We start from the raw sequence: 23,090 nt of genomic DNA, 5'->3' as shown, positions 1-23,090 counted from the left end.
ACCCACCACCTACTAATTTATTACGATTAAGACCCCCAGCACGTTATGAACAAAAAGGAAGGAGGGCAAAATGGATTCTAGAGACGATTAAAGTGTAGATGCAATTGGAATATATATATATATATATATATATATAAAGTTAACATCCATTTCAATCCACTACTTTCGGAGACAGTGAGAGATGAGACAGTTAATGTTAATGTTGCTTGAGTTGACGCTAATGCAATAAATTGATTGAATGATTGAGTTAGAGAGTTGCATGTTTATTTGATGCATGCATGCATGGACGGAGGAAGAGAAGCTTCAATAGCAAACTTAATTTTACTTATGTATATATATGCTTCTAACCTCCTATATATAATTTTAATTAAGCGATGGACTAATTATATTCGCATGTAAAACTGCGCCGGCCAGCAGAATCAATTCGACATAATTAGGAAATCACAGTCAAATCGAGCGCCAGCATATGACACTTACATTTGATGCGAAGTAGCAACTAACTTACCCTAGCTAGCCGCAGAAACGCACGCTACCTAGCTAGCTCACCCTTTGATGTATATTAATGTCTTCTGAGTTTTAATTTACTCCAAAGGAAATGTCCACTATATATATCTATATATATATTCCCCCACTAATCTATTCTTGATGATTGAGTCATGAAGTGACGACGAACAAGCACAAAACATAAAAAATCAACCTCTCAAGTACTCATGATCAGAAACAAAGCTCAGGCTAATTAAAGGTATGTGTTTCTTCTGTTGTATATTTTCAGAATTTCAATCAATTTTATATTTTATAAGGTGAATTTAATTTTTTTAGTCAGCAGTATCAGTAAATGTATAGAATTAATGCATGCCTATAAAGCTGTAAATTAAGTGTGTCTGTGTGTGTATTGATTGTGGAACTATTTTATCCCGGAGCTGGGGAAGCATTTTTGTCTTCCCAAAGCACTATTTATCTATTATAGAGCGTGGTTAAATTAATTAAGAACCCATGTATGTTAATATTGCGATTGCTAAGTTAGCAATAAAGGTGGCCCTTATAATCCATCTAGCTAGCTAGTTCTTAGTGTCATGTATTGTAACATGCATGCACCAATGTGTGAATGTGATCCATTTTAATTTTAATGATGAATATTCACCATGATTTCATGAAGATGATGACACCGTTGATTAATTTCAGCAAGCTCTATCAAATGCAACTGTTGCAGATCGATGTTATATATATATAAAACCAAATTCATTAAAAGTTTCACGGGTGGTGATGAGCCCGTGAGCTCTCTCTATGGACCACATATTTGTCCTTGAATTTATTCTATCTGTGATCAATCTTAAAAGAAGTCACTATGGCTTTTTCCTAGAAACATTTATTGAAGACGCACCAGTAAGTTTCTAGAGAGTCGTCACAATATGGATTCATAAACCATACCTGGTTGGTATAACCAATCATGCATCGGATTTACAGTACAAGCTGTTGATTTTGCTTTAAAAGCTCGCATTTTGTCTCGCTTTAATTAGTCATCGATCATTAAAGTTAAAAGGGGATGTCAATTTTGATGGAAGCCCGCATAGGGAATTTGATATTTGTGCGGAAGAAATAATTATATATATATATATATATAAAATTCCATTTTAGTACGAGCACCCCAATATTTTAATGCACACACACTTTAAAATCGTAGGATTTAAGAGAATTTATTTTTAATATTTTAAAATCGTACTATTTTATAATTTATTTAAAAATTAATTTTTTTAAACCACACGATTTAATAGTATGCCTGTATTAAGAAAAATACAGACGTCTGCATTTGAGAATGATTATATATATATATATAGAGAGAGAGAGAGAGAGAGAGAGAGAGAAAAAATGTTTTGTAGTGAATTGGGTGCTTTAGATTGAGATGAACAACCCAATACACTGCCCAAGATCACAAACCAGACCAATCAAGATGCTAAGAACCTAATCAATCACTCTTTGATAGTTAACAGAACCTTTAACGTAAATGGTTATAATCAGAAAATACCAAGAATCAGAATTAGAAGCTAATCAAACCCAGAACAAGAAAGTGTTTTACGTGGTTCGAATGTGCAGAAAAGCACAATCTACATCCACGAGAGAAGTCAACAGAACGAGCTTTATTGATGATTCAAGCAATCTTTACATCGTAATACAAGAACTAATTACAAGGATCAAGACTAAGCTTTCTTTGTATCCTAACTCTCTCTATCACGCTCTCAGATCATAATTCAAGCTGCTCTGTTAACCAGCTTATATAACAGCTGATATCAATTCCAGAATGCACAGATTCTTGCCATCTGTACTAACAGCTTCATAACTAACTTGATTCCCCTCTTCACGTGCATTCCACATGTTTCACTTAAGTCTTTGCTCAAAACGTCACAAGCCCCTGTCGTTTCAGACTTAAGTAATCCACATGCCAAGCTCGTGATACCTGAGCTTATTAACCACAAACAAAACGCTGTCGTTTCACATGCTCAAGTTTTGGATTCACCATTTTAGTCCACATGTTTCAATATGAAATTTTAAAGTGCGAAAATGTCTAAAAAAATACATCAATCGTGCAGTTTAAATGCTTTAAGTTTTAAACTTTTAAAACTCCATAATTTTAAAATTTTCTCGAACATTTTCCACATTTTATGATCCCGAACTAAAAAACTACTATATATATATATATATATATATAACTATTGACTTCCTTCTTTAGTCCTTTTGAGTTTTTTATGCTGCAAATACATTAGATAGACTCAATTCCGTAGCTAATTTCACTATCAACTAATGTAGTAAGATTAATTAAGACCTTGCTTATGGGTTACGTTGGTGTGAGGGCATTGGCTTCGCTATGAATCTTATCCGTCTTCTTGGGGTTTGTGGCCTGCAGCGTTTCACTCAGGTGACCCTCTACTTCTACACATAATTGTAAACTGCCATTATTTTGTACAGTTACCATTTATTGTGCTTTTGGCTAGCTCGATCCCCTTTCTATTTTGTGAAGCTCTTGGCTTTTGGTCGACAGATATAGGGCACGGACAGCTTAATTAATCACTCTGCTACATTATGTTTTTACATCTGCAGCAATTTTATAGTACATTATAAATACTAATTTTAATTAATATATGTATATTATATGTAGTTTAATTAAATATCACTATTAATTATATAATAATTTTTTAAAATAAATACGCACATAACATACATATATTAATTAAGTGTATTATTTTTGTAAATTTTAAAATCTTTTTTTTTTTCAAATGAGATGCGAGATAAATTAAATAAATCCACCAACTACCCACTAAAGATAAAAAAACTATAAATTTATAGAATTCGTTGTTTGTAATGAAAATGAAACCCATTAATTATAAAAGGCCTAGCTATAACGTGATTTTGAACCAATCATTTAGAGATTGAACAAATTTGCTCTTAAAGAAAAGACAACTTCTATCAAAATCTACACTAGTTTGAACATGATTAGAGTGTAAACTTTAAGATATAATAATAATAATAATAATAATATAGCAATAATATCACAACTGAGTGCCTTTATATATATAAAGCATGTCACCATGTTTGGTCGTCATTTTCCAATTATTCTCCGATTTTATATGTGTTTGTCTCTATACGCATGTACGTTATGCTACTATGGTCCCATCGGTCCCATCCATTATAGGAGGCCTCGTGTTGAGCATCGGACTGTAGCTAATTTGTTAACATTACAGACACACACATGTAAATATGCGCAAACGAAATCAACACAAGAGAGGTAAATGCTGTACGAGAAAGAGAATTCATGTTTGATAATTCTTACATTAATGTAAAGAATTCATTCCGGTTAGGTGAAATTAATGTCAAGTCTAAATCACTCAACAATCTTTGATAAATTACATTGCAAGCATGAACAAAATCATCCAAGTAAAAGTTGACCCAAGAGAATGAAAAACAACATTATGTCTTGGTACAGAACATAGAAATTTTCCATTGATTTGTTTGTCAATATATTTTATGATAAATATGCTTGAATAGATTGAGATAGTATATCTTAATTGATTCTTATTCAACCCATTAATTATCTACTTGACACTATTTGATTTTTCTTACTCAACCTTACTTCACCCACATGCTGTTGTCATTATTTAGAGAAAATTTTATGTGTGCCGATGCATTGTCTCAACATCTTAAAGTAAAGATCCACTAGTTTTTTATTTTTACGTCAGTGACCTCAGATCCATGGATACGTCAAAATGCCATCTCCTTATTAGTTGGGCACCCACTTCAGTATATTGAGATGATGTGCTTAGTCGACATAAATATTTATCTTCTCCAAAATAAGAAAAAACTATATAGATCTAGCGAAGTTGACCAATCACAATATACCATTTGAGTAGTCAGTGGGTCCTACTATAAGACCCTCCAATATTTTAATTTTATTTTAAAATCCATTATTAAATTTGACGAGTTCTATAAAATAACCTAATTCATCAGGTGAACTGAGGTGGTGTACTCGACTTGTGTATAAGTTTACTCTATTTAATCTTTGCCTACAGTTTTAAAAGGGATACTTTGGTCTTTTTACTAATAATTGGTACTAATTACAGTGGTGAATATATATATATATATATATAAAAGATAAAAATAAGATATTGACACGAACCACTTATATATTATTAATTTTTACATTGTTTTTGTTGGTGGTGAGTCGGAAGAATCAGAAACTTGTTTGGATGTGGCCACAGTGGGGTCGTTTCTTTTGGGTCAGAAACTGACTCGTAGTCATCTCACCCCACGGACTCTCACCCTCACAGTCACACACTACTCTGAACTCACTTTCACCTAAAACAGCTAACAGAACAGTTGTCATTTCCTTACATAACTTGCAGCAGTCTCATAATTTGCAATTAATTGCATGCTCTTTCTCTTTCTCTGCTTATCTTTAAAGAACCAGATATTCAAGAGCCCATGAAGCAGCATCAGGAACTAAGCAAAACCAACAACATGTCACACTCCACAGCAGCAACAACAACGTCTCGTTTGAGAGCCAACTCTAAAACTAGGGAGTCGCCAAAGCAAGAAGCTGGCATTAATGGTGTGTCTTTATCACCTGAACTAAAAGCAAGAGCAAAATCTGTACCCCCAGATGTGAAAACCAATAATATTTCAAAAAGCAGGAGGGCTTTGGTTCTGAACAAACCCAAATCAGCAGAAGGGGCAGTGGGATCCCATAAAGATGATGAAGTCAAGGTCTTTGGTAGGTCTCTGAACAGGCCAGTTGTTGAGCAATTCGCTAGGCCAAGGAGGCAGAGAATTGTGGATGCTAATCCTGGGAAAATTGAAGATGGGTTGATGGATAAGAAAAAGAAAGAATTTGAGGAAAAGCTAAGGTTGAGTGAGAATTTGGTTAAAGATTTGCAGTCTGAGGTTTTCGCTTTGAAAGCTGAGTTTGTTAAAGCACAGAGCTTGAATGCGGAATTGGAGAAGCAGAACAAGAAGCTTGTTGAGGATCTTGTTGCTGCTGAAGCTAAGATAGCTTCTCTTAGCAGCCGTGAACAGGTAGGTAGTATATTTTGGTGTTTTGATCACTGTTAGTTTTCATGGTTCATGGGTGGGGGCTCATTAAAAAAGAGATTTTGTTTAATATTGTTTCTTCAAAATTGAACGTTTCTGCTACCTTCTTTCTTGTAGTCTTTGGTTATGTGAATTAAGATATAAGAGCTTAACTTGAACCCTTCTAATGAAATTGGATTTTTGTAAATTAGTTTTCTGAAATGCAATTCTTGTTTTAATGAAGAGAGAGGCAGTTGGAGAATATCAGAGCCCTAAATTCAAGGACGTTCAGAAACTCATAGCCAATAAACTGGAGCATTCAATTGTAATGACGGACGCAATCAGTGAGACAAGTATTAACACACCACCATCAGAACCAAAAATTCCAATTCGAAATGCTGCTGGTGTAGAAAGGAAACCTCAGGCTTATCCCTCAATGCCAGCACCCCTGCCACCACCACCGCCTCCTCGTCCACCAGCTAGAGCAGCTGCCACTCAAAAAACTCCTTCATTTGCACAACTTTATCACTCCTTGACAAAGCAAGTGGAGAAGAAAGATCTTCCCAGTCCTGTGAATCAAAAAAGACCAGCAGTTTCTATTGCACATAGTAGCATAGTTGGTGAAATTCAAAATCGTTCTGCTCATCTGTTGGCTGTAAGCATTGCAGATATCTTTTAGACATAATTTCTTATTTTTTTTTTTTTTTTTTTGAGGTTGATCTGCCTGACTTTGAACTTTTTAACTGCTGCAATTTTAGATAAAAGCAGATATCGAAACCAAAGGGGGTTTTATCAACAGTCTTATCCAGAAAGTGCTTGCTGCAGCTTATACAAATATAGAGGATCTCCTAGAATTTGTGGATTGGCTTGATAAGGAACTCTCATCGCTGGTAATTTCTAACCCTTTCCAAGTTATTTGATTAACAAGATTTTGTTTAATTCATTTCTGGGTCACTCTCAATTTTACATCTCAAGATGGAAATATTATTAAAACAATGGCAATCACAAGTCTTGACAGCCATACAATGATACAACCAACAGTATAATTCTATTTTCATGTATAATTCATCCTTCAGACACAGGAGTCTCATCATCCCTGTTGAATAGAGTACTAGTTTTGCAAAGATTATATATAATATGATTAGTCCGAGTAAATCGTTTTTGATTTATTGTTCAGACAGTAAGTTGACCCTTATTTCTGTTTTATTGCGTAATACACAAGGGTGCGGGTGTGGCCTTGTTACGTAATTGAATAGTCTGGAAGAATAATAAATTTTTTCTTGAAATATAAGATACGTGCTTTTTATCCTGTCTTTCACAGGCTGATGAGCGGGCTGTCTTAAAGCATTTCAAATGGCCTGAGAAGAAAGCTGATGCCATGCAGGAAGCCGCTGTTGAATATCGAGACCTTAAACAGTTAGAGAATGAGATTTCTTCCTATAGGGATGATACAAATGTCCCTTTTGGAGCTGCCTTGAAGAAGATGGCCAGTTTACTGGATAAGTAAGCATTAAATGAAAACTGCTTTTATGAGATGCTGAAGTAAGCCATCTCAGTGTCAAATTGTTGACTTATATCTGCCTCTAATCTCTTTTGGAAGATCGGAACGGAGCATACAAAGGCTAGTTAAATTGCGGAACTCAGTGATGCATTCTTATAAAGACTGCAAGATTCCAGTTGATTGGATGCTGGATTCAGGAATCATAAGCAAGGTACCATTTACTTACATGAATTATTTAAGAGAATTACGTATTACCTTGAGTGCCCAATTTAAATAGTCCTTGTAATTACTTGTCATCACTAAATGATGGAAAAATTTTATAAGAGTTATCATTTAAATTTTACTTCTTTGATATGTTCGTGGCATCCCTGTTACACTATGTATGGGGTGAGGTGAATAGCTATTTGTATTTATGCAGATAAAGCAAGCTTCTATGAAACTGGCCCAGATGTACATGAAGAGAGTGACAAGGGAGCTTGAATTGGTCCATAATTCAGATAGGGAATCAACTCAGGAAGCTTTGTTGCTTCAGGGCTTGCATTTTGCATACAGGGCACACCAGGTAATTCTAGAGGCTGTTGTTTCTTTTAATTATCATTATAAAATGAGACTCAGTGTATTTAACAGACTAATGGTATGGTAGGGAAAAAAGAGAAAAAAAAAAGTACTTAGATGGCATCAAGAAATAAGCTGTTATAATCTGGAACCAATTTATTGCATGTACTGCCAAAGAATTGTTTTTTTTGGTATTCTGTGCCATAAGCTACCGTGATAACTATCTTTGTTTTCCCTCTCCTCGGCCAATTCTCTGGCTTGGAAGCATCTGCAAAATGACCAGAATCATTCAGGTTTCTTTGTTTTCTTCCTCCCTTCCCTCTCACTTTGGAGAATTGCAAAACTCTCTTCAGTGTTTAGCAAGAACCAAGTTTAGAATATCAAATCAAAATACTTTAAAAATAAACAAAATAAAAATCATCTGAGGTGGTAATACTTACGGTTTAGTTATTGACCTGAAGTGTAAGTGTAATTTCTTCTTGACGTATTGCACTCTTGTGAAAATGAATTCTGCAAATGATTGTGTCACTTCAATTATCTGCTCTCCACATATGTGCAGTTTGTTGGAGGTCTTGATTCAGAAACATTGTGCGCGTTTGAAGAGATCAGGCAACGTGTTCCACAACACCTTGGAGGATCTCACGAACTGTTGGCCGGCATATCTTCATCATGAGAACCAAAACTAGGGAATGAGAATCTATTTTAAAGTTGATTTTCATCACTGGAGAAAGCTTTTCAGCAATTTACTTTAATCTACGTAGATATGTAGTGGATGTTTGAGAAAACATCTTTGAAAGCTTAGTAGTGATCAGTGGAAATGATCTGGGTGAGGAATGGAATGTATTATATTTATTATATAAGGGCAGGCAGTGTTTCTCTCTTCATATTAATACAAGCTTATCAGCTTTTTCACACGGCATAGAGTCATCTATCCAAAGCTTGGACAATAGAAAATAATGTTCACTGCAAATTCTTCTTCTTCCTTTTTATTATTTTTTTCAAAATTTATTTGTTTTAGAAAAGTATCTCGAGTTCTCTACACATGAAGCCCGGTGGAAACAACAATAAGACCATATGATTGATTGTATCCTGACTACGGTCAACACCAGTTGGTTCTTGAATGGCTGCTAATCCACGGTTGAAGCTTCAGTAGTCAAAGGTCAAAAATGGGTGGAACTTTTATTCATTTATCTATTTAATTAATTGGCGGCCGTTGAAGTTGAATCAAGCCCATGATCCGATGTTGATATTTTATTTGTTTATTTCTTATGATACCTAAAAACAACAAGGCTTTGGATGCGTACTATTTACTTGAAATAGAAGCAACGTAACAGTGATGAACACACGTCATCCGATAACCGTCTGCTCTGCTCTCGTTATTATTTCCCCACCAGAAATGAGAATTATGAAGCTGGCTTGCCAGCTGGCAAGTGGTGTGCGACGTGGCAGCCTACGTGTCACAACGTGGCTTAATTTGAAACCGATAGATCCACCCGCGGGAACTCCAACGACTTAGATGAAAAGGAAACGCATGTCCGGAAGGTGACCGAGTGTGGCGAACAAAAACTGTCACGAGGTGCGCAGGGGGAGGCGAATAAAAGCAATCAGGGCAAAGGGCATATGCTGAATGGCAAAGCAAATCATCTCCAACTTCTAAGGTTGTAGAAAGAACACAAGATTGAGATCCGAGCGATGGAGGAGGCATTGAGGCAAATCGCCTGCACGTCCAGCGCTTGGATGGATACCCAGAGGCGGTACTCTGCTGGTCTTGGTTTTGTGAATAAGCAGAGTCATGAGCATCAGCATCATGGTGGGTTTGTTGAGATGAAGAAGAAAGAGAAAGTAGGTAGTATTAAGAAGAAGTTGAAATTGTTAAAAGGGTTGTCAAAGGACTTGTCCACTTTTTCTCAGATGGGATTTGCCGTTGATCAAGATCAAAACTTGCTCGCTCAAGTACGAGGCAAAATGATCTCGGTGAGTGAGCCTTCTTAATTTCTATCTTCTTTTGTTTCAATAATATACATACATAAATGTTTGTGTGGAGACTATGTGGTTGATTTCTATATAATATGATATGATAGGAGTTTTTTTTTAATATCTATATATTTTTCTAAAAAGAAAAAAGAAATCATTTGTGTATCTTTTGCAGGAAGCAGCAGAGGTTTTAATGAAGCAGCTTGAACAGTTGAAAACAGAGGAGAAGAAATTGAAGAGGAAAAGAAAGCAAGAAAAAGCAAATAAGCTTAAAGGGAAAATACAGTCATCAGCATGTGAAAGCAGTGATTCTAGTGACAGCGAATGTGAAGAAGAGGAGGTCGCTCAGATGAAAGACTGCACTCAGGTGGAAGACGGCCTTCTTAATCTTATGCCTGTGATAAGATCAGAAGAGAGCTCGCCCTCCCCAAATGTTGTTGGAACTGGTGAGGGGATGACAAAGAGGGTAGAGGTTTGCATGGGAAACAAGTGCAGGAAATCAGGAGGTGGTGCATTGTTGGAGGAATTTCAAAGAGCAATGGGAACTGAGGGTGATGTTGTTGCGTGCAAGTGTATGGGCAAATGCAGAGATGGTCCTAATGTTAGGCTTTTTCATTCTGATGCTTATCATCATCTTACTCCACCCAATCCTCTTTGCATTGGGGTTGCTTTGGAAGATGTGGGTGCCATTGTTGGTAACCTCTTCACTCAGGGTAGCAAAAGCTTGGAGTTGGGATTACGTTAAACCTGCATCTTAGTTGTAGCAGCCAGCTTTCTGTTCTCTTAAACCTTTTTTTTCCTTTTAATTGTACAAACCTAAATTTGCTTATTCTAGGATCTTGACATCTTTCTTACTTGTTTATAATTTAAAGAAAAAAAAAATCCTCTTTTGTTTCGAAATTGAGATTATTTATCTTCTTTTTAAGTGATATAGAAGCAGTACAATGAATAATGATGATTCTCTCTCTTATGTTTTTGCTATATTTAATAACACGATGTTATTGTATTCATCTACAAAACAGAGGAATATGGTATAACCACCTCATGTCAGTATTACACTTTCACTGCCTGCAAAATGCATATTCTTGTCTCACTAATTTGTAGTAATCAAAGTTCTCCGAGGCTCCGCCTATCAAAAGGGCAAATTTTCATGTGTCTGTGTACATGCGATGCATAGACCGACGCACCTCAAAATATACATTTTATAGTGTGGATTAGAGCTTTCGGTATTTTAGCTTCTGCTGATGTTCAGAGTCATCCACATTGTTGCAACGCTTCAGGAAGGAGTCGAGTGTTTTCTGCTTTGCAGGGCTGCTTCTTATTTGACTGCTTGAAACTTCCAAAATATTTTCATGACCATCAAGCACCTGGTTGTTCAAAAACTACAAGTCAGTGCATTGGCTATAGGGATAAAAATAAAACAATGAATCTACCAAACCTTGACTAACTAGTACACAACAGATTCTATCACTTGTGAGCCAAAAGAATCACCTGTCCCAAATTTTCCAACTTGCTCCGAACAACATCCCTGTGTAGAAAAAATAAATTAACTGATTATTGATTACTATCAATATCATCATCCCTCGGAACTTTATTACAGTTATTTACAGGCCAAAATGATTGTGTTCAATACCACAAAATAGCGTGTGAACATACCATATTATGTCATCAACTGTGTCATTTGCCAGTAGGTAGTATACATTTACGGAAGATACCTAAGAAAATTTACTACACTTGTCAAAGAAGTACTTATCACTTTTAGCGTTATATAATTTGGTTTAGCAACATGAGTATTAATCAATAGTTGTAGCTTTGTAACCTGGCCGATCCTGTGAGCACGATCTTCAGCTTGAATGAGGTCACCTGGAGTCCATGACAACTCCGCAAAAATAACAGTGCTTGCAGCCGTTAATGTTAAACCAACACCTCCGGCTTTCATAGATAGCTGCACACGTTGACATTTTAATATTTCCAACTTATGACAGAAAAACGATGAGAGAAATTATCGATATTTAATATGTAAAGAAATCAAATTGTCATACCACTGCTGCCTTGACGTCATCTTTCTCCTGAAATTCAGTAACCAAAGCTTGTCTTGAAGCAGGAGGGGTACCCCCATCAATCCGAATGCAATGCACTTTCTTCTTCTACAAAGTTGTTTGGAAGACCTCAATAGGAGGATCTATGGTAAGAAAATTTCAATAGATTTCAAGGGTCTTACAAGAAAAAGTTGATGTATTGCATCAAGCATGGGCTGATGGTGCGCAAATATTAGAAACTTGCAGCCTGCCTGCAACAATCATAATATATGAAGGTTAAGACCTCAACATGATATTCAATCAAATTCTCAGAAGCCCCGAGGGGGGGGGGGGGTGATGTTTTGGGGTTTGGAGCCAAGTGCATGTAGAAACTGAAACTGTGACTCATTTAACAAACATGTAATGAGTTGGCAAAATAGAACTAGCATTGAGAAATAAGGCTAGGATATCTTCCGTTACAAAGAAATCATTGTATAAATTTTCTCTCACATATATTTATATTATGCACCAAGAGGATAAAGAAACAAAAGTGAAGAGAAACATACCTCAATGACGGTTTCCAGATAATCTAGAACTGCAGGGATCTTGGCTTCAGCAGAATCAGTATATATCTGGGGTTTGGTACATAGTAGCAAACAGGAATGGAGATAGAAAGAGTACCACTTTTTAGTTAATTAGAACGAAAGATGAAAGTGAAAAATATAAAATTATGCAAAAACTAAAAACATATTTGGCTAATCATTTCTGAGTTACGTGCGTGATGTAATCAAGTACCTTATTAATAAGATTCTTCTCAGTAAACTTTAATGATTGAACCTCCTCTTCCGATTTGCAGGCCTTAATTTTGCCTTTTACCACCTCCAACTACAACATTTTGAAGTTTGATTTAGTTGTGTTTCTCTTATCCTTAAACTATTTTGTAAGGATATTTCTAAAAGGAATGTAAACAATGCAAATCAACACCAAGAACCCTTTCCCAATGGAATACACAATAGGAGGAAAACAGACCAAATATAATGGTAAATCAAAAAACAATGAAGTAGAAAACTATAAATTTTTTTTTCTTCCACCCTTACCGATCCTGATAAACCAAATACCCAATCCTGGTGAAGAACTCAACTACTTTTTACCAACAATTATATACATCACTAGATTTTAAAGTTTTCTCATCTCGAAATATTGTCAACTATAAACCCAGATATTCCAAGGAGGCACCATACTAATATCTAGACACAGTTGCATGAAAAAGTAGCCAATTATTCTCAAATTTCTACAAGATTGGTATTGACTTCACCGGACCCCATTTAGTAGAAGATCTACCATAAAATAAATAACTTACCTCACGAAATAATGCATTTATTTGTCTCATATCCTTTTCAGCCACATCCAAGAAGACCTGAAATCAATTAACATGAATCAAAATGAAGACAGACAATAAATAAAGAGTGATGATACAGCCACAAACTCTTTTACAAACTTATTTTGTACAAATTGATGTGACATTAATTCATTGGTTAAATGAAAATACAAAATAATGAAAATAAATCATGTGGGCAAAGAGATAATTAATTCAACCAATTTTATCATGCCACATGAGTTTGTACAAGAGTTTGTGGCCATATCATTACTCATAAATAAAACCATTTCCAAATTGAATCCAAAATCAGTCCATAGTATGTGTACTGTGGAAAAGCATGAGCAAGAATTCATGAACTGGACTGAATGTTAAGGTATAACAAATTAGCAGTGCAACTCAAGAGATGTTCTCTGACCCACAATGGACATCACAAATAGATTCATCAACCAAAATATTCTCTAAGCCGCACTCACAAATAGATTCACAAACCAAAAGGGCTGTAGGAGGCTAACTCTAGATCGAAGCTCCCAATAAACTAAATTGCATATTCCACACAGATCGAAATCAAGTTCTTGCATTCCAAAAATTACATAGTGGTTTCTACATCACTGATGACATCATATTATTTTTCTTGAGCAAAAATATAGCTACCATTAATCACAATTGACATAAAAGTATACCTGCTGCCTGCGCTTCACAGGAAGCTGAGCAAGGACATCTTTTTTGAGTCTGCGAATCATCACGGTTGCCTTCATCAGATTGTGCAATTCTTCATGGTTACTTGCACCTTGATATATTCCAAAGACTCCCTGGATGATAGATTTAGAGAAAACAACAGTGTGCATCACTAAATATGGCAACCAAAATAGTCAAAACCGAAAGGAGATTTTCCAACCAAATGAAAATTCGACTTACGCCTTTGCAATATCGGTTACCATACTCATGAACATTCTTATATACATCAGGATACAAGGCTTCCAGCTGTCAAGCATACACATTTCCTCAAGATGATTATAACTAAGTTCCAAAAATATAAACATTGACAAGCTATGATTTTTAAACTTGCACTGACATGTACCTGCTTGAATAGCTCAATAGGTCGAGATAAAGCAGGAGTGCCACTAAGCAGCAATGCATATTGAGCTTTCTGTAATATAAATATTCTGTGAGCATAGGAGAGAAAGAGGGATCACTTTCCACAGAGTTTGTCTAATATGCTGTTGATGAGAAAACAGTTAAAGAAGAATATATAAATTGTGCAATGCAATGAAGGTCTAGTGTTCATTACCCAATATTTTTCTTTCCTTTATGCTTTCATGGGATCAGACCTATCTGATTAAGTTCAACAAGAAGATTTAGGGCAACTACTTTAAATTTGACAATAAAAAAGATTGACAGGTACATTTGATAACAGGCATGGAAGTTAACAGATATTTTTCATCACAAAATGTCCACATACCCTGACACTTCATGCATTTTGGAGATCATGCATGCAGATAGACTATGATTGCAGCTTCCTATAGATACTTAAGGAAAATAATATCTTTTAGCAAACTTGAGATCTATAATTGTATTAATATGCGAACATTGATCGAGAACAAACAAAGCTGATGCAAATATTAATTCACAATTTATCAAGAGAGATGACCTTAATAATTGGAAGGGTGGCAGCCGTCCTCTTCGCTTGTGCATTTTTAAGAAAATGTGACTCATCCGCAATCACAATCTGAACAAAAGTAAAGGAGGTTTAGAATAGAAGAAGCTCCATGCAAAGCTCCATGCAAAGCTCCAGCCGCACTCACACAGATACACACATATGAAACAAAGTCCTAGGTGTAATTAATTCAACAATTGATGCAACTTTGATGAGGAACATGTTAATAAGTTTTAAGAATTTTTACAACATGAATCTTTAAGATGAAAATAGGAATATTCCTCTCCATATTGTTAACCTGTACTTCAACGTCTAGATTAACGAAACTATTTAGACTTCAGGCATGTTACATTCTAGATTTTAACATTCTAAACAGTACAGTATATCCCCAATTTTGCAAAATCGTGGGACCTTATTCAATAATTTTTAATAAAGTATATGTCATAGTCTACCTTAAATGAAGTATGAACTAACTTTATAATCTTAAGAAGATTATAAAGGTAATAAGCAACCCCAAAAAAACCCAACACACCATCCCCGCTGCCCCAACTCCTCCCCACCCCCCGGCCCAACACAAAAAAAAAAAAAGGAGTAAGAAAGAAAAGTGTTTCCTTATTTCCAGTATGGCCATTCAGAATCCTCATTCTGACTATACTAAACATATTTCTTACTAACCTAGAACACAAGGGAGAAACGTTTTTCTTGATAGGTAGACCACAATCGTATATAATCTAGAAGGAAGTCCACTACTTCCCCTATTTTACCTTTATTCTTTAGGTAACTCTCTCCCCAATGTCTCTAAGAGTGGTCATTTAAAAATAATAGGATTAAAGTAAATTCAAAAGAATTCGTTGTACTTACCTTAAAGTTGGATGACATTAGTATATTTTGTAACTTAAGGACCACATCATAGGAGATGATATTAAATAAGCCATCAAGATGAATATTCCTCTTGGTGTTGGAAGAAACTATAGTGAATCCGCTTCTGTTTGAACCACCCAATTGAGATAGAACAACCTATTAATAATGACTTGTTAGGAATCGTAATAAGCATCAACCCAACATAATAAAAATTTTAAGTTTCTACGATAAATATGAAAGGGGGCCATGAAAAATGATGAGATATGCTCAAAGCTACACATAGATCACTTACAACTATCTCTGATGGAGGGATATTTAGCCATTGTTGGATCATCTGCAACAAGGCAAATGCGTACATGCATTTAGAGTGAAATTAGCTTTGCTGAAAAAAAGGAAGATGATAAAGCACTTACTGCGGCCCAATGCAAACGTAAGGATGACGGTGTAAGTATAAGAACAGGCCAAACGTCACGAAAACATGTGGCCACGGCAATAGCCTGCCAAAACCATGAGATATGAAAGTTTTAAACAAGTCATCTTGCACAAAGCTAATTGAGAATACTCATTTAATAGCCATTTAGCTTCACATAACAGGCATCAAAAGAAATGAAATGGTTCAAATAAATAATCAATTGCCTGTATGGTCTTTCCTAATCCCATTTCATCTGCCAGAAGTATACGCCCTCCATGCTGCAATGCAAACCTGAAAATTGAAAATGAACATGCTTGACAGAGGTTGCTACAAAAACATAATGTTTAATACATGATATATAACATTGATCTGATAAGGAAGCAACTGCTACATACCTTACACCATCGCGCTGAAATGGAAGAAGCTTTGATTCAATATGGGCAGGTATCTGGTCATATTTTTCTTGTGAAAAAAAGGGAAAAAATTTGTAAAAATGATAACAACACATGACGTTGAAGCACTGTATGAAAGAAATTAATCTACAAAGAAAATCATAAGAATAAAAGCAAGTGCAATTGTATTGATGCATCCATCACAATCTTGGACATAGTAGTTCTTAATCATAAATCAACATTTACCTCGAAGATCTGGAGCTGCAGAGGCACTGGCAATAGCACGTTGAACCAAGGGATGCAGGTTCTCTATCTGGAATATATTATAATAGATAATTAAGTGTGAAAATGACACAATTTGTGATTCAAAGATAAGTGCAGAATTCTAAAGTTTATAAAATGCATTCTGTTTCTTCAGGGAAAACCCCTCCTCCTTACACCGATCACAACCCCCAAAATAATTTATTTATTTTTTAATAAAATGCAGTACTGTGAAAAGATTGGATAATCATAAAGAGATAAAAATGCACAAGTTACCACCTCAACATTGTAACCAGATATTTCACTCAAAACTTTCTCTGCTGATGATAAAAACGGAACTGGGAAAGTCCACAATCTGCAGGTTCAATGGCAGTGTAGCATGCTAAGGCTCAATGCTCGTGAAAGCTCAAACAAGTGTGCAAGAGACACAACCATTTTTGCATGGTGCATAAAAGATATGCTTAGAGATATGGAACAAGACCTTTCTTTCGCATTCCATGTGGCTTTAGGGATCTTGCGGAAAGCACCTACTAGCACCTAGATTTTATTATAAAAAAAAAAAAGAGAGAGAGAGAGAGAGAGAAAATTATGCATGCATTAACAAAATCAGACTTGCTCTAGAATTCTGGATCATTATGCCAGCAAATAGAAGATATACCGGGTCATATGTAAATTTTGCAGCAATATTTCCACTTGTATGAAAATAAAATTTGACAGAGAGCTTAGGTACTTGTTCCTTAGAAAAATCACCTGGTTGAGCACAAAATGGTGGGGACACAGCAAGTTTAGACAGGAGTCAAGTAGTTAGCCAGATAATCCACAATTCAACAAAATGATTATGACTACTAGAAGAATACAACTTGTTAGCCATTTAATAAATAATGAGCAAGGGTAATTTTAGCACAGGGAGAAACCAACCCAAGCTTCCTTTAGGAGGGGGTGCAACTGATAAGGGCAATGTTCTGGACCCCTGGGGCAAAGCTTCTACCTGAATTACAACATAAAGAAAAAATCCATGATAGTGCAACTCTTTCCTTCACATCTAAACAGATGGCATCATTCATTGCTAGTAAACCAGAACAACCAAGTAATCATCCTTAAGGTAATCATATCAATGGTTACACCACAAGGGTCATTAAACAATAAAAAGAAAAGAACAACAGAATGCACAAACTCAAAGTGCTCCAAAAAGGAAATTCAAATGGGGGTACTTTTGAGAAGCAGGGATGAAACTTTTGGCAACCCCTTAAGAAAAGGGCTCCTTTCTTAAAATTTGCTCAATAGTTGTATCCAAAATCAAAACGGAGTGAACATCTTAAACAGTTAAAAAAATACAAAAGGCAAAATACTTGCAGGATCTTTGGAAAGAATTGAGGAAAAAGGAGAGAGCCTTACCTTGTATGAAGGAGAATCAGAAAAGGGTTTGCTGTGGCGTTGAGCAATCTGCTGAAGAGCTTCTCTTTCAAGGAAATCCAATTCTTCTGCGCTGAACTCCCATTCGTCATCCACTTCCATTTTCTTTGAACACACTCAGCTAAAAATACAAACAAACAAAAGCGCTTTTTTCTTACATTTACGAACAATTTGATTGGCTTCAATAAATATGCTTTCAGGAACGAGGACCAGGGCAGGTAGTGAGGAAAGGCGAGTAGTTTCTACTTTGAAGTTTGAACTGAGGTCGGGGTGGGGGGGTACTACCAAACAGCCAAAATTTCAGTTCTTTGCAGTTTGTACACTTTGGGCTTCTACTTTTATGGGCCTAAAAGCCCAAGTATATTTTACATTAATAACTTGTAGGCCCTTGAATTTTACTTTTTCAACAATTGGCCTCCAGTATTTTAGAAATGAACATGCTGACCCTGAATTTGTTAAAAGTAAAAACATCCTACTGTTGTTGTATCTGGAATGTTGTATGTAGTACATAGTAGCAAGTTTAGCAAGGAGACAGGACATTACGAAACCATGGTAGTGAGATTATTCACTGAAACAAATAAATAAACTTACTTGTTCAATAATTAATCTATCTAAACTATAAACGAATAAAATTATTTTGTCAATGACTCACTGATCTCCAAGTACAACGCGGGAAGAGAAATTGCGCAGTGGTTTCCTGAGCATTTAATCACACCCACACGAAACAAGCTCACAGATGATTCACTACAGGGTGCAAACATAAAAAGGCAGGCCAGGCAGCTCGTTGGTTCGTTCGTTGATTGGCGCCATATCATCAACTCAGCAGGTATCAATCAGCTTAATTCCCTCCCCACTACCACTTCGTTACTACATATTCATGCATGTCAGCAATGATTATCTGACCATGATTCATGCATATAATCGGTATTCCCTACCGTTTATCGTATAACTAATTAAGAGCTGAAAACTGAACACCATAACTCCCCAGTCTGCTTCTCTGTGCATTCATGCTTCAAATTCAATGAAAAAAATTCCTCCACTTTGATGATTTGTTTGCTTTAATTTCGCATTTCTGCTCAAACATTTTTGTTATCCTTTGATGTCATACCCGCACAGGAAAATTTGTGTAAGAATGGGGATTAAGTTTCTTCTTGCTGCAATATGTATGTGGGTTTGCCCCTGCATCTTAGCCTCGATGCCTCCTCCTCCTCCTCCTTCTCATGGGTTACTGAGGATTCAACTGAAGAAGCGGCAGTTAGGCATTAACACCATCAACGCTGCAAGGTTAATCACTAAAAACGAGGTTCACAATCGTTTCAATCATCCTAAAGCAGATGTAGTTTATTTAAACAACTATCTTGATGCCCAATATTATGGAGAGATTGGTATTGGTTCACCTCCACAAAGTTTCTCTGTCGTCTTTGATACTGGCAGCTCTAATCTTTGGGTCCCATCTTCTAAATGCCTTTTTTCTGTAAGTCTTCAAATGCTGCATCTCTCAAGTCCTTTCCTTTTTCTTCTCATGTGAATGTGAATGCTCATAATAATTAAGCATCACCATATGCAGATATCTTGCTATTTACATTCGAGATACAGGGCGAGGCTGTCCAGGACTTATACTAAGATTGGTAATTTTCCTCCTGCATCACCTTTGTAAGGCTCTTGATTTTAGAGGATCACATTTTTAAATATGTTTAGGATATTTCTAGTGGGCACAGTAATTGTTTGTATAAATAAGTTGAGATCTTCTTGTAAATTATACTTATATTTCAGGAGTACCTTGCAAAATTCATTATGGCTCTGGACACATTTCTGGCTTCTTCAGCCAAGACAATGTCAAAATCGGCGATATGATCATCAAGGATCAAGTATGCTTTTTTGCTTCCTCCCAAGATATTGAACTTCAGATATTTTTGTGACTACTTTATAGTGATGTTATGATCTTCTCATCCTTCAGGAGTTTGTTGAGGTCACTAAGGAAGGATTATTACCATTCCTGGCTCTGCAATTTGATGGGATTCTTGGACTTGGGTTTCGGGATATTGCTGCTGGGAATGCCACGCCACTGTGGTATAAATTTTTAATAACAGCTCTACTTATTGTTACTTTAGCACCATTATAATAATATAAAGAGAAGGATTTGTTTCTCTTTGGCTTACTCTGAATCTTTGAGTATGGAACAAATAGTTTAGTGCTCTGACTACAGGTATAATATGGTGCGACAAGGTCATATTAGCCAGAAAATATTCTCTCTCTGGCTCAATCAGGATCCAAATTCAGAAGTCGGAGGTGAGATAATCTTTGGAGGTTTTGATTGGAGGCATTTTAGGGGTAGCCATATCTATGTTCCGATTACTGAGAAAGGCTACTGGCAGGTCTGTTGAAAGGAATAAAGTTCTAGTTCTCTGACTACTTATGAATAAGTTGAAATTTAATTTCAATTCATTCTTATTTTCAGATTAAGGTGGGAGATATTTTGATTGAAAACAGTTCAACAGGTGATTCGATGAGATTTAAGGCCCAACTTCCCTCCATCATGACTGAATTTCTGTGTTATGACATATTTTACAACTTGAAACAAAGTCTAAGACAAACACATAGGCTTCTGTGCAGTATAAAATCAACCAGGCTTTCGGTGGCCCCAAGCATTTCCATTCATTATATGCAATTCTCACAAGCATAACCAGGCTTAAGATTTTATTTTCAAATATTCTCAGGATTTTGTGAAGATGGTTGCAATGCCATTTTGGACTCGGGAACATCAGTACTTGCTGGTCCAACTGTATTGACTTTTAACTTAAGAGGTCTTGAACATTTAATTTGCTTCATATCTTTTTGTGTCCTCTCTGACCTCAATGCTATACTTGCTTACTCTTCTTTCCAGACTGTAGTGGCTCAAATCAATCATGCTATTGGAGCAGAAGGAATTGTGAGCATGCAATGTAAAACTGTTGTTTTTGAGTATGGGAATATGATTTGGGAATTCCTAATATCTGGGGTTTGTTTTTTCTTTCTTTGGAAAATTTTCTGTCTCAACCATCTAATTCAATATTTATTTATCTTCGTAATGACTCCAACAATCTACATTCCATCTATGTAGGTACAACCTGAAACTGTTTGTTCAGACATTGGATTATGTGTATATAATGGATCTCGCTATATGAAGTAATTCTTACTTGCTTTCCTCTTTGGTTTTATCATTTGCAATCCTCTTGATTAAACCTTATTTGAGATCCATGCAGCACTGGTATTGAGACTGTTGTGCAACATAAAACCAGCAACGGGTCATCTATAAATGAGAGCACGCTATGCGCTTTCTGTGAGATGATTGTTTTCTGGATTCAAATGCAGCTTAAACAACAAAAAACAAAGGAGGCAATATTCAAATATGCAGATAAGGTGCCTATATAGCTGCTTTTCTTTCCTTTTTTATTTTTGAAATATTACATCACTGATAATGACTTGCAGTCTTAGTATTTCTGTTGTGTTTGTTTAAGCTTTGCGAGGTACTTCCAAACCCCATGGGAAAATCATTTATCAACTGTGATGACATCGCAAGCATGCCATATGTTTCGTTCACCATTGGAAATAGGTCCTTCCCCCTCTCTCCAGAACAGGTGTGTATTCTATCATTTGGAATCTCTTTGGCATTTTATATTCATAAGCAAGAGCAATAAACAGGTCCCTGTCTCTTGCCAGAATAGTATTAATTAGAGCTTCGAATATTTTGGGTTTCTTTCAGTATATTTTCAAAATTGAAGAAGGCCATTCTACCATATGTATTAGTGGGTTCATCGCATTGGATGTACCTCCGCCGCAAGGTCCCCTTTGGTAAGTCACTAAGTCTTTAGTTATATATCTTTCTATGCACATGCCATTTAGAAAAATTTGCAGCTACTGTAGCTATAGTTCTCTTACTCCATGCAAATCATATTTGGAATATATTTATAGATGCGTGATGTACAATATCTGTATGTTTAAGCAGGGTTCTAGGAGACATGTTCCTGAGGGCATATCACACAGTTTTTGATTTTGGTAATCTACAAATAGGATTTGCTGAAGCTGCATAACTAGTATGTCTAGATTCAATCCCACCGCTATCTGGAGATTGTTTGATGCTACAACAGAATAATGCGATATCGCAAGGAATTAAAGCAAAGAGGCAGTTGTTTAATTTGTATAAATATCCTGACTTACAGCACCAACACTTCGATCTCCTACAATGAGTCATGATTCCATTATATATGTATAGATGAGATTCATGCCATTCACTAATATGCATAAGTATAGCAGCGAGCTGACCTCCCACATGTATTTGTTACTCTTTCCTGGACATTTTCCCAACCGGATAATAAGATGGGTCACGCATGTGATTGATAAGATGCACATCTTAGCAGTGGGCAAATGTATCCTGGATATTACTTTGTATTTGTTACGCTTTCTGGGCCAACAAAAAATGAAATTTGCAGATGATGTAAACATGCTTATGGAAGCCCACAAAAATGTACGCACCAGCCGGGAAAGGAACCCAGGTCTGTACAGTGGCAAGGTATTATTCTACCACTAGCTAGACTGCTGATACTTTTGCTATGGTTTTTCGGTGTGAGTTATTTCACATTCCAGTAATCAACAAAAGGAAGTCGTGGACTGTCACTTAAAGCCTTTCTGCTCTATCCATACATAATCTACTAAAAGAAACGTACTTGTTTTTTTGGTATTTGCTCATAACAATGACACGCCGCCACTAGAACAAAACATGGTAGATTGAATATGATTTATTTGGAAAACTGTAAAAAGAAGAAGAGAGAACAAAACATGGTAGATTGAATATGATTTATTTGGAAAACTGTAAACATGGTTGTTCCCTCTCTTTGCGAAGTATATAAGTACTGGGTACAGTAGCACCATTGAGAATGCATAAGCAGTAGTAAAAGCAATAAAGTAGCAGGGAAAGTTGTGCGGTGAAGACAATGTTTACGATGGCTGCTGCATTTGTTTAATTGAAAAGACAGCAGCAGCAGCTAGTGCTTTGGTGAAATGAGGATCAGCGGTGACCTTGCCCACCAAGGGATTAGAGCAAGAACTTTGTGATGGCAGTATTCACAGCTTCGATGA

At 36.1% G+C, this 23,090-nt stretch overlaps 4 protein-coding genes across 5 annotated transcripts; 3 read left to right on the top strand and 1 right to left on the bottom strand.

Moving 5' to 3' along the window:
• Positions 1-584: 584 nt before the first annotated feature.
• On the top strand, positions 585-8,533 carry LOC18033049 (protein CHUP1, chloroplastic). The gene is made up of 8 exons (XM_006419146.2): positions 585-742; positions 4,952-5,562; positions 5,801-6,211; positions 6,315-6,446; positions 6,878-7,059; positions 7,157-7,268; positions 7,476-7,619; positions 8,172-8,533. The coding sequence occupies exons 2-8, from the start codon at positions 4,972-4,974 to the stop codon at positions 8,283-8,285; spliced, it is 1,686 nt and encodes a 561-aa protein (XP_006419209.1). The 5' UTR covers positions 585-742; positions 4,952-4,971; the 3' UTR covers positions 8,286-8,533.
• Positions 8,534-9,182: 649 nt separating this feature from the next.
• LOC18033205 (diacylglycerol O-acyltransferase 3, cytosolic) lies at positions 9,183-10,490 on the top strand. Its single transcript, XM_006419145.2, has 2 exons — positions 9,183-9,586; positions 9,762-10,490. Exons 1-2 carry the CDS (start codon positions 9,305-9,307, stop codon positions 10,329-10,331), a joined length of 852 nt encoding a protein of 283 aa, XP_006419208.1. The 5' UTR covers positions 9,183-9,304; the 3' UTR covers positions 10,332-10,490.
• Positions 10,491-10,550: 60 nt separating this feature from the next.
• On the bottom strand, positions 10,551-18,237 carry LOC18033044 (SWI/SNF-related matrix-associated actin-dependent regulator of chromatin subfamily A-like protein 1). The gene is made up of 24 exons (XM_006419144.2): positions 17,958-18,237; positions 17,481-17,550; positions 17,221-17,312; positions 17,044-17,099; positions 16,842-16,917; positions 16,548-16,614; positions 16,305-16,371; positions 16,134-16,200; positions 15,911-15,994; positions 15,790-15,831; positions 15,498-15,653; positions 14,631-14,708; positions 14,061-14,129; positions 13,898-13,963; positions 13,663-13,791; positions 12,965-13,021; positions 12,400-12,489; positions 12,171-12,236; positions 11,808-11,876; positions 11,629-11,733; positions 11,406-11,531; positions 11,243-11,301; positions 11,078-11,114; positions 10,551-10,953 (listed from the first exon to the last, which is right to left on the bottom strand). The coding sequence occupies exons 1-24, from the start codon at positions 18,075-18,077 to the stop codon at positions 10,801-10,803; spliced, it is 2,001 nt and encodes a 666-aa protein (XP_006419207.1). The 5' UTR covers positions 18,078-18,237; the 3' UTR covers positions 10,551-10,800.
• Positions 18,238-18,513: 276 nt separating this feature from the next.
• LOC18032905 (aspartic proteinase) lies at positions 18,514-22,360 on the top strand. Of its 2 annotated transcripts, XM_006419143.2 has the most exons (14): positions 18,514-18,801; positions 19,092-19,449; positions 19,543-19,603; positions 19,749-19,843; positions 19,933-20,045; positions 20,182-20,350; positions 20,434-20,473; positions 20,693-20,757; positions 20,860-20,973; positions 21,076-21,140; positions 21,218-21,374; positions 21,473-21,592; positions 21,718-21,806; positions 21,961-22,360. In XM_006419143.2, the coding sequence occupies exons 2-14, from the start codon at positions 19,108-19,110 to the stop codon at positions 22,043-22,045; spliced, it is 1,515 nt and encodes a 504-aa protein (XP_006419206.1). In that variant the 5' UTR covers positions 18,514-18,801; positions 19,092-19,107; the 3' UTR covers positions 22,046-22,360. The 2 variants fall into 2 exon arrangements, with proteins under 2 accessions (XP_006419206.1, XP_024047077.1); XM_024191309.1 differs by lacking the exon at positions 18,514-18,801 and having other exon boundaries at positions 18,813-19,449.
• Positions 22,361-23,090: the final 730 nt, after the last annotated feature.

The sequence above is a fragment of the Citrus clementina genome, unplaced genomic scaffold (genome assembly GCF_000493195.1).
Source record: "Citrus clementina cultivar Clemenules unplaced genomic scaffold, Citrus_clementina_v1.0 scaffold_9, whole genome shotgun sequence".
NCBI classification, from domain to species: domain Eukaryota; kingdom Viridiplantae; phylum Streptophyta; class Magnoliopsida; order Sapindales; family Rutaceae; genus Citrus; species Citrus x clementina.
Note: the sequence above shows the minus strand (reverse complement) of the source record. Positions and strands in the feature narration are given on the sequence as shown.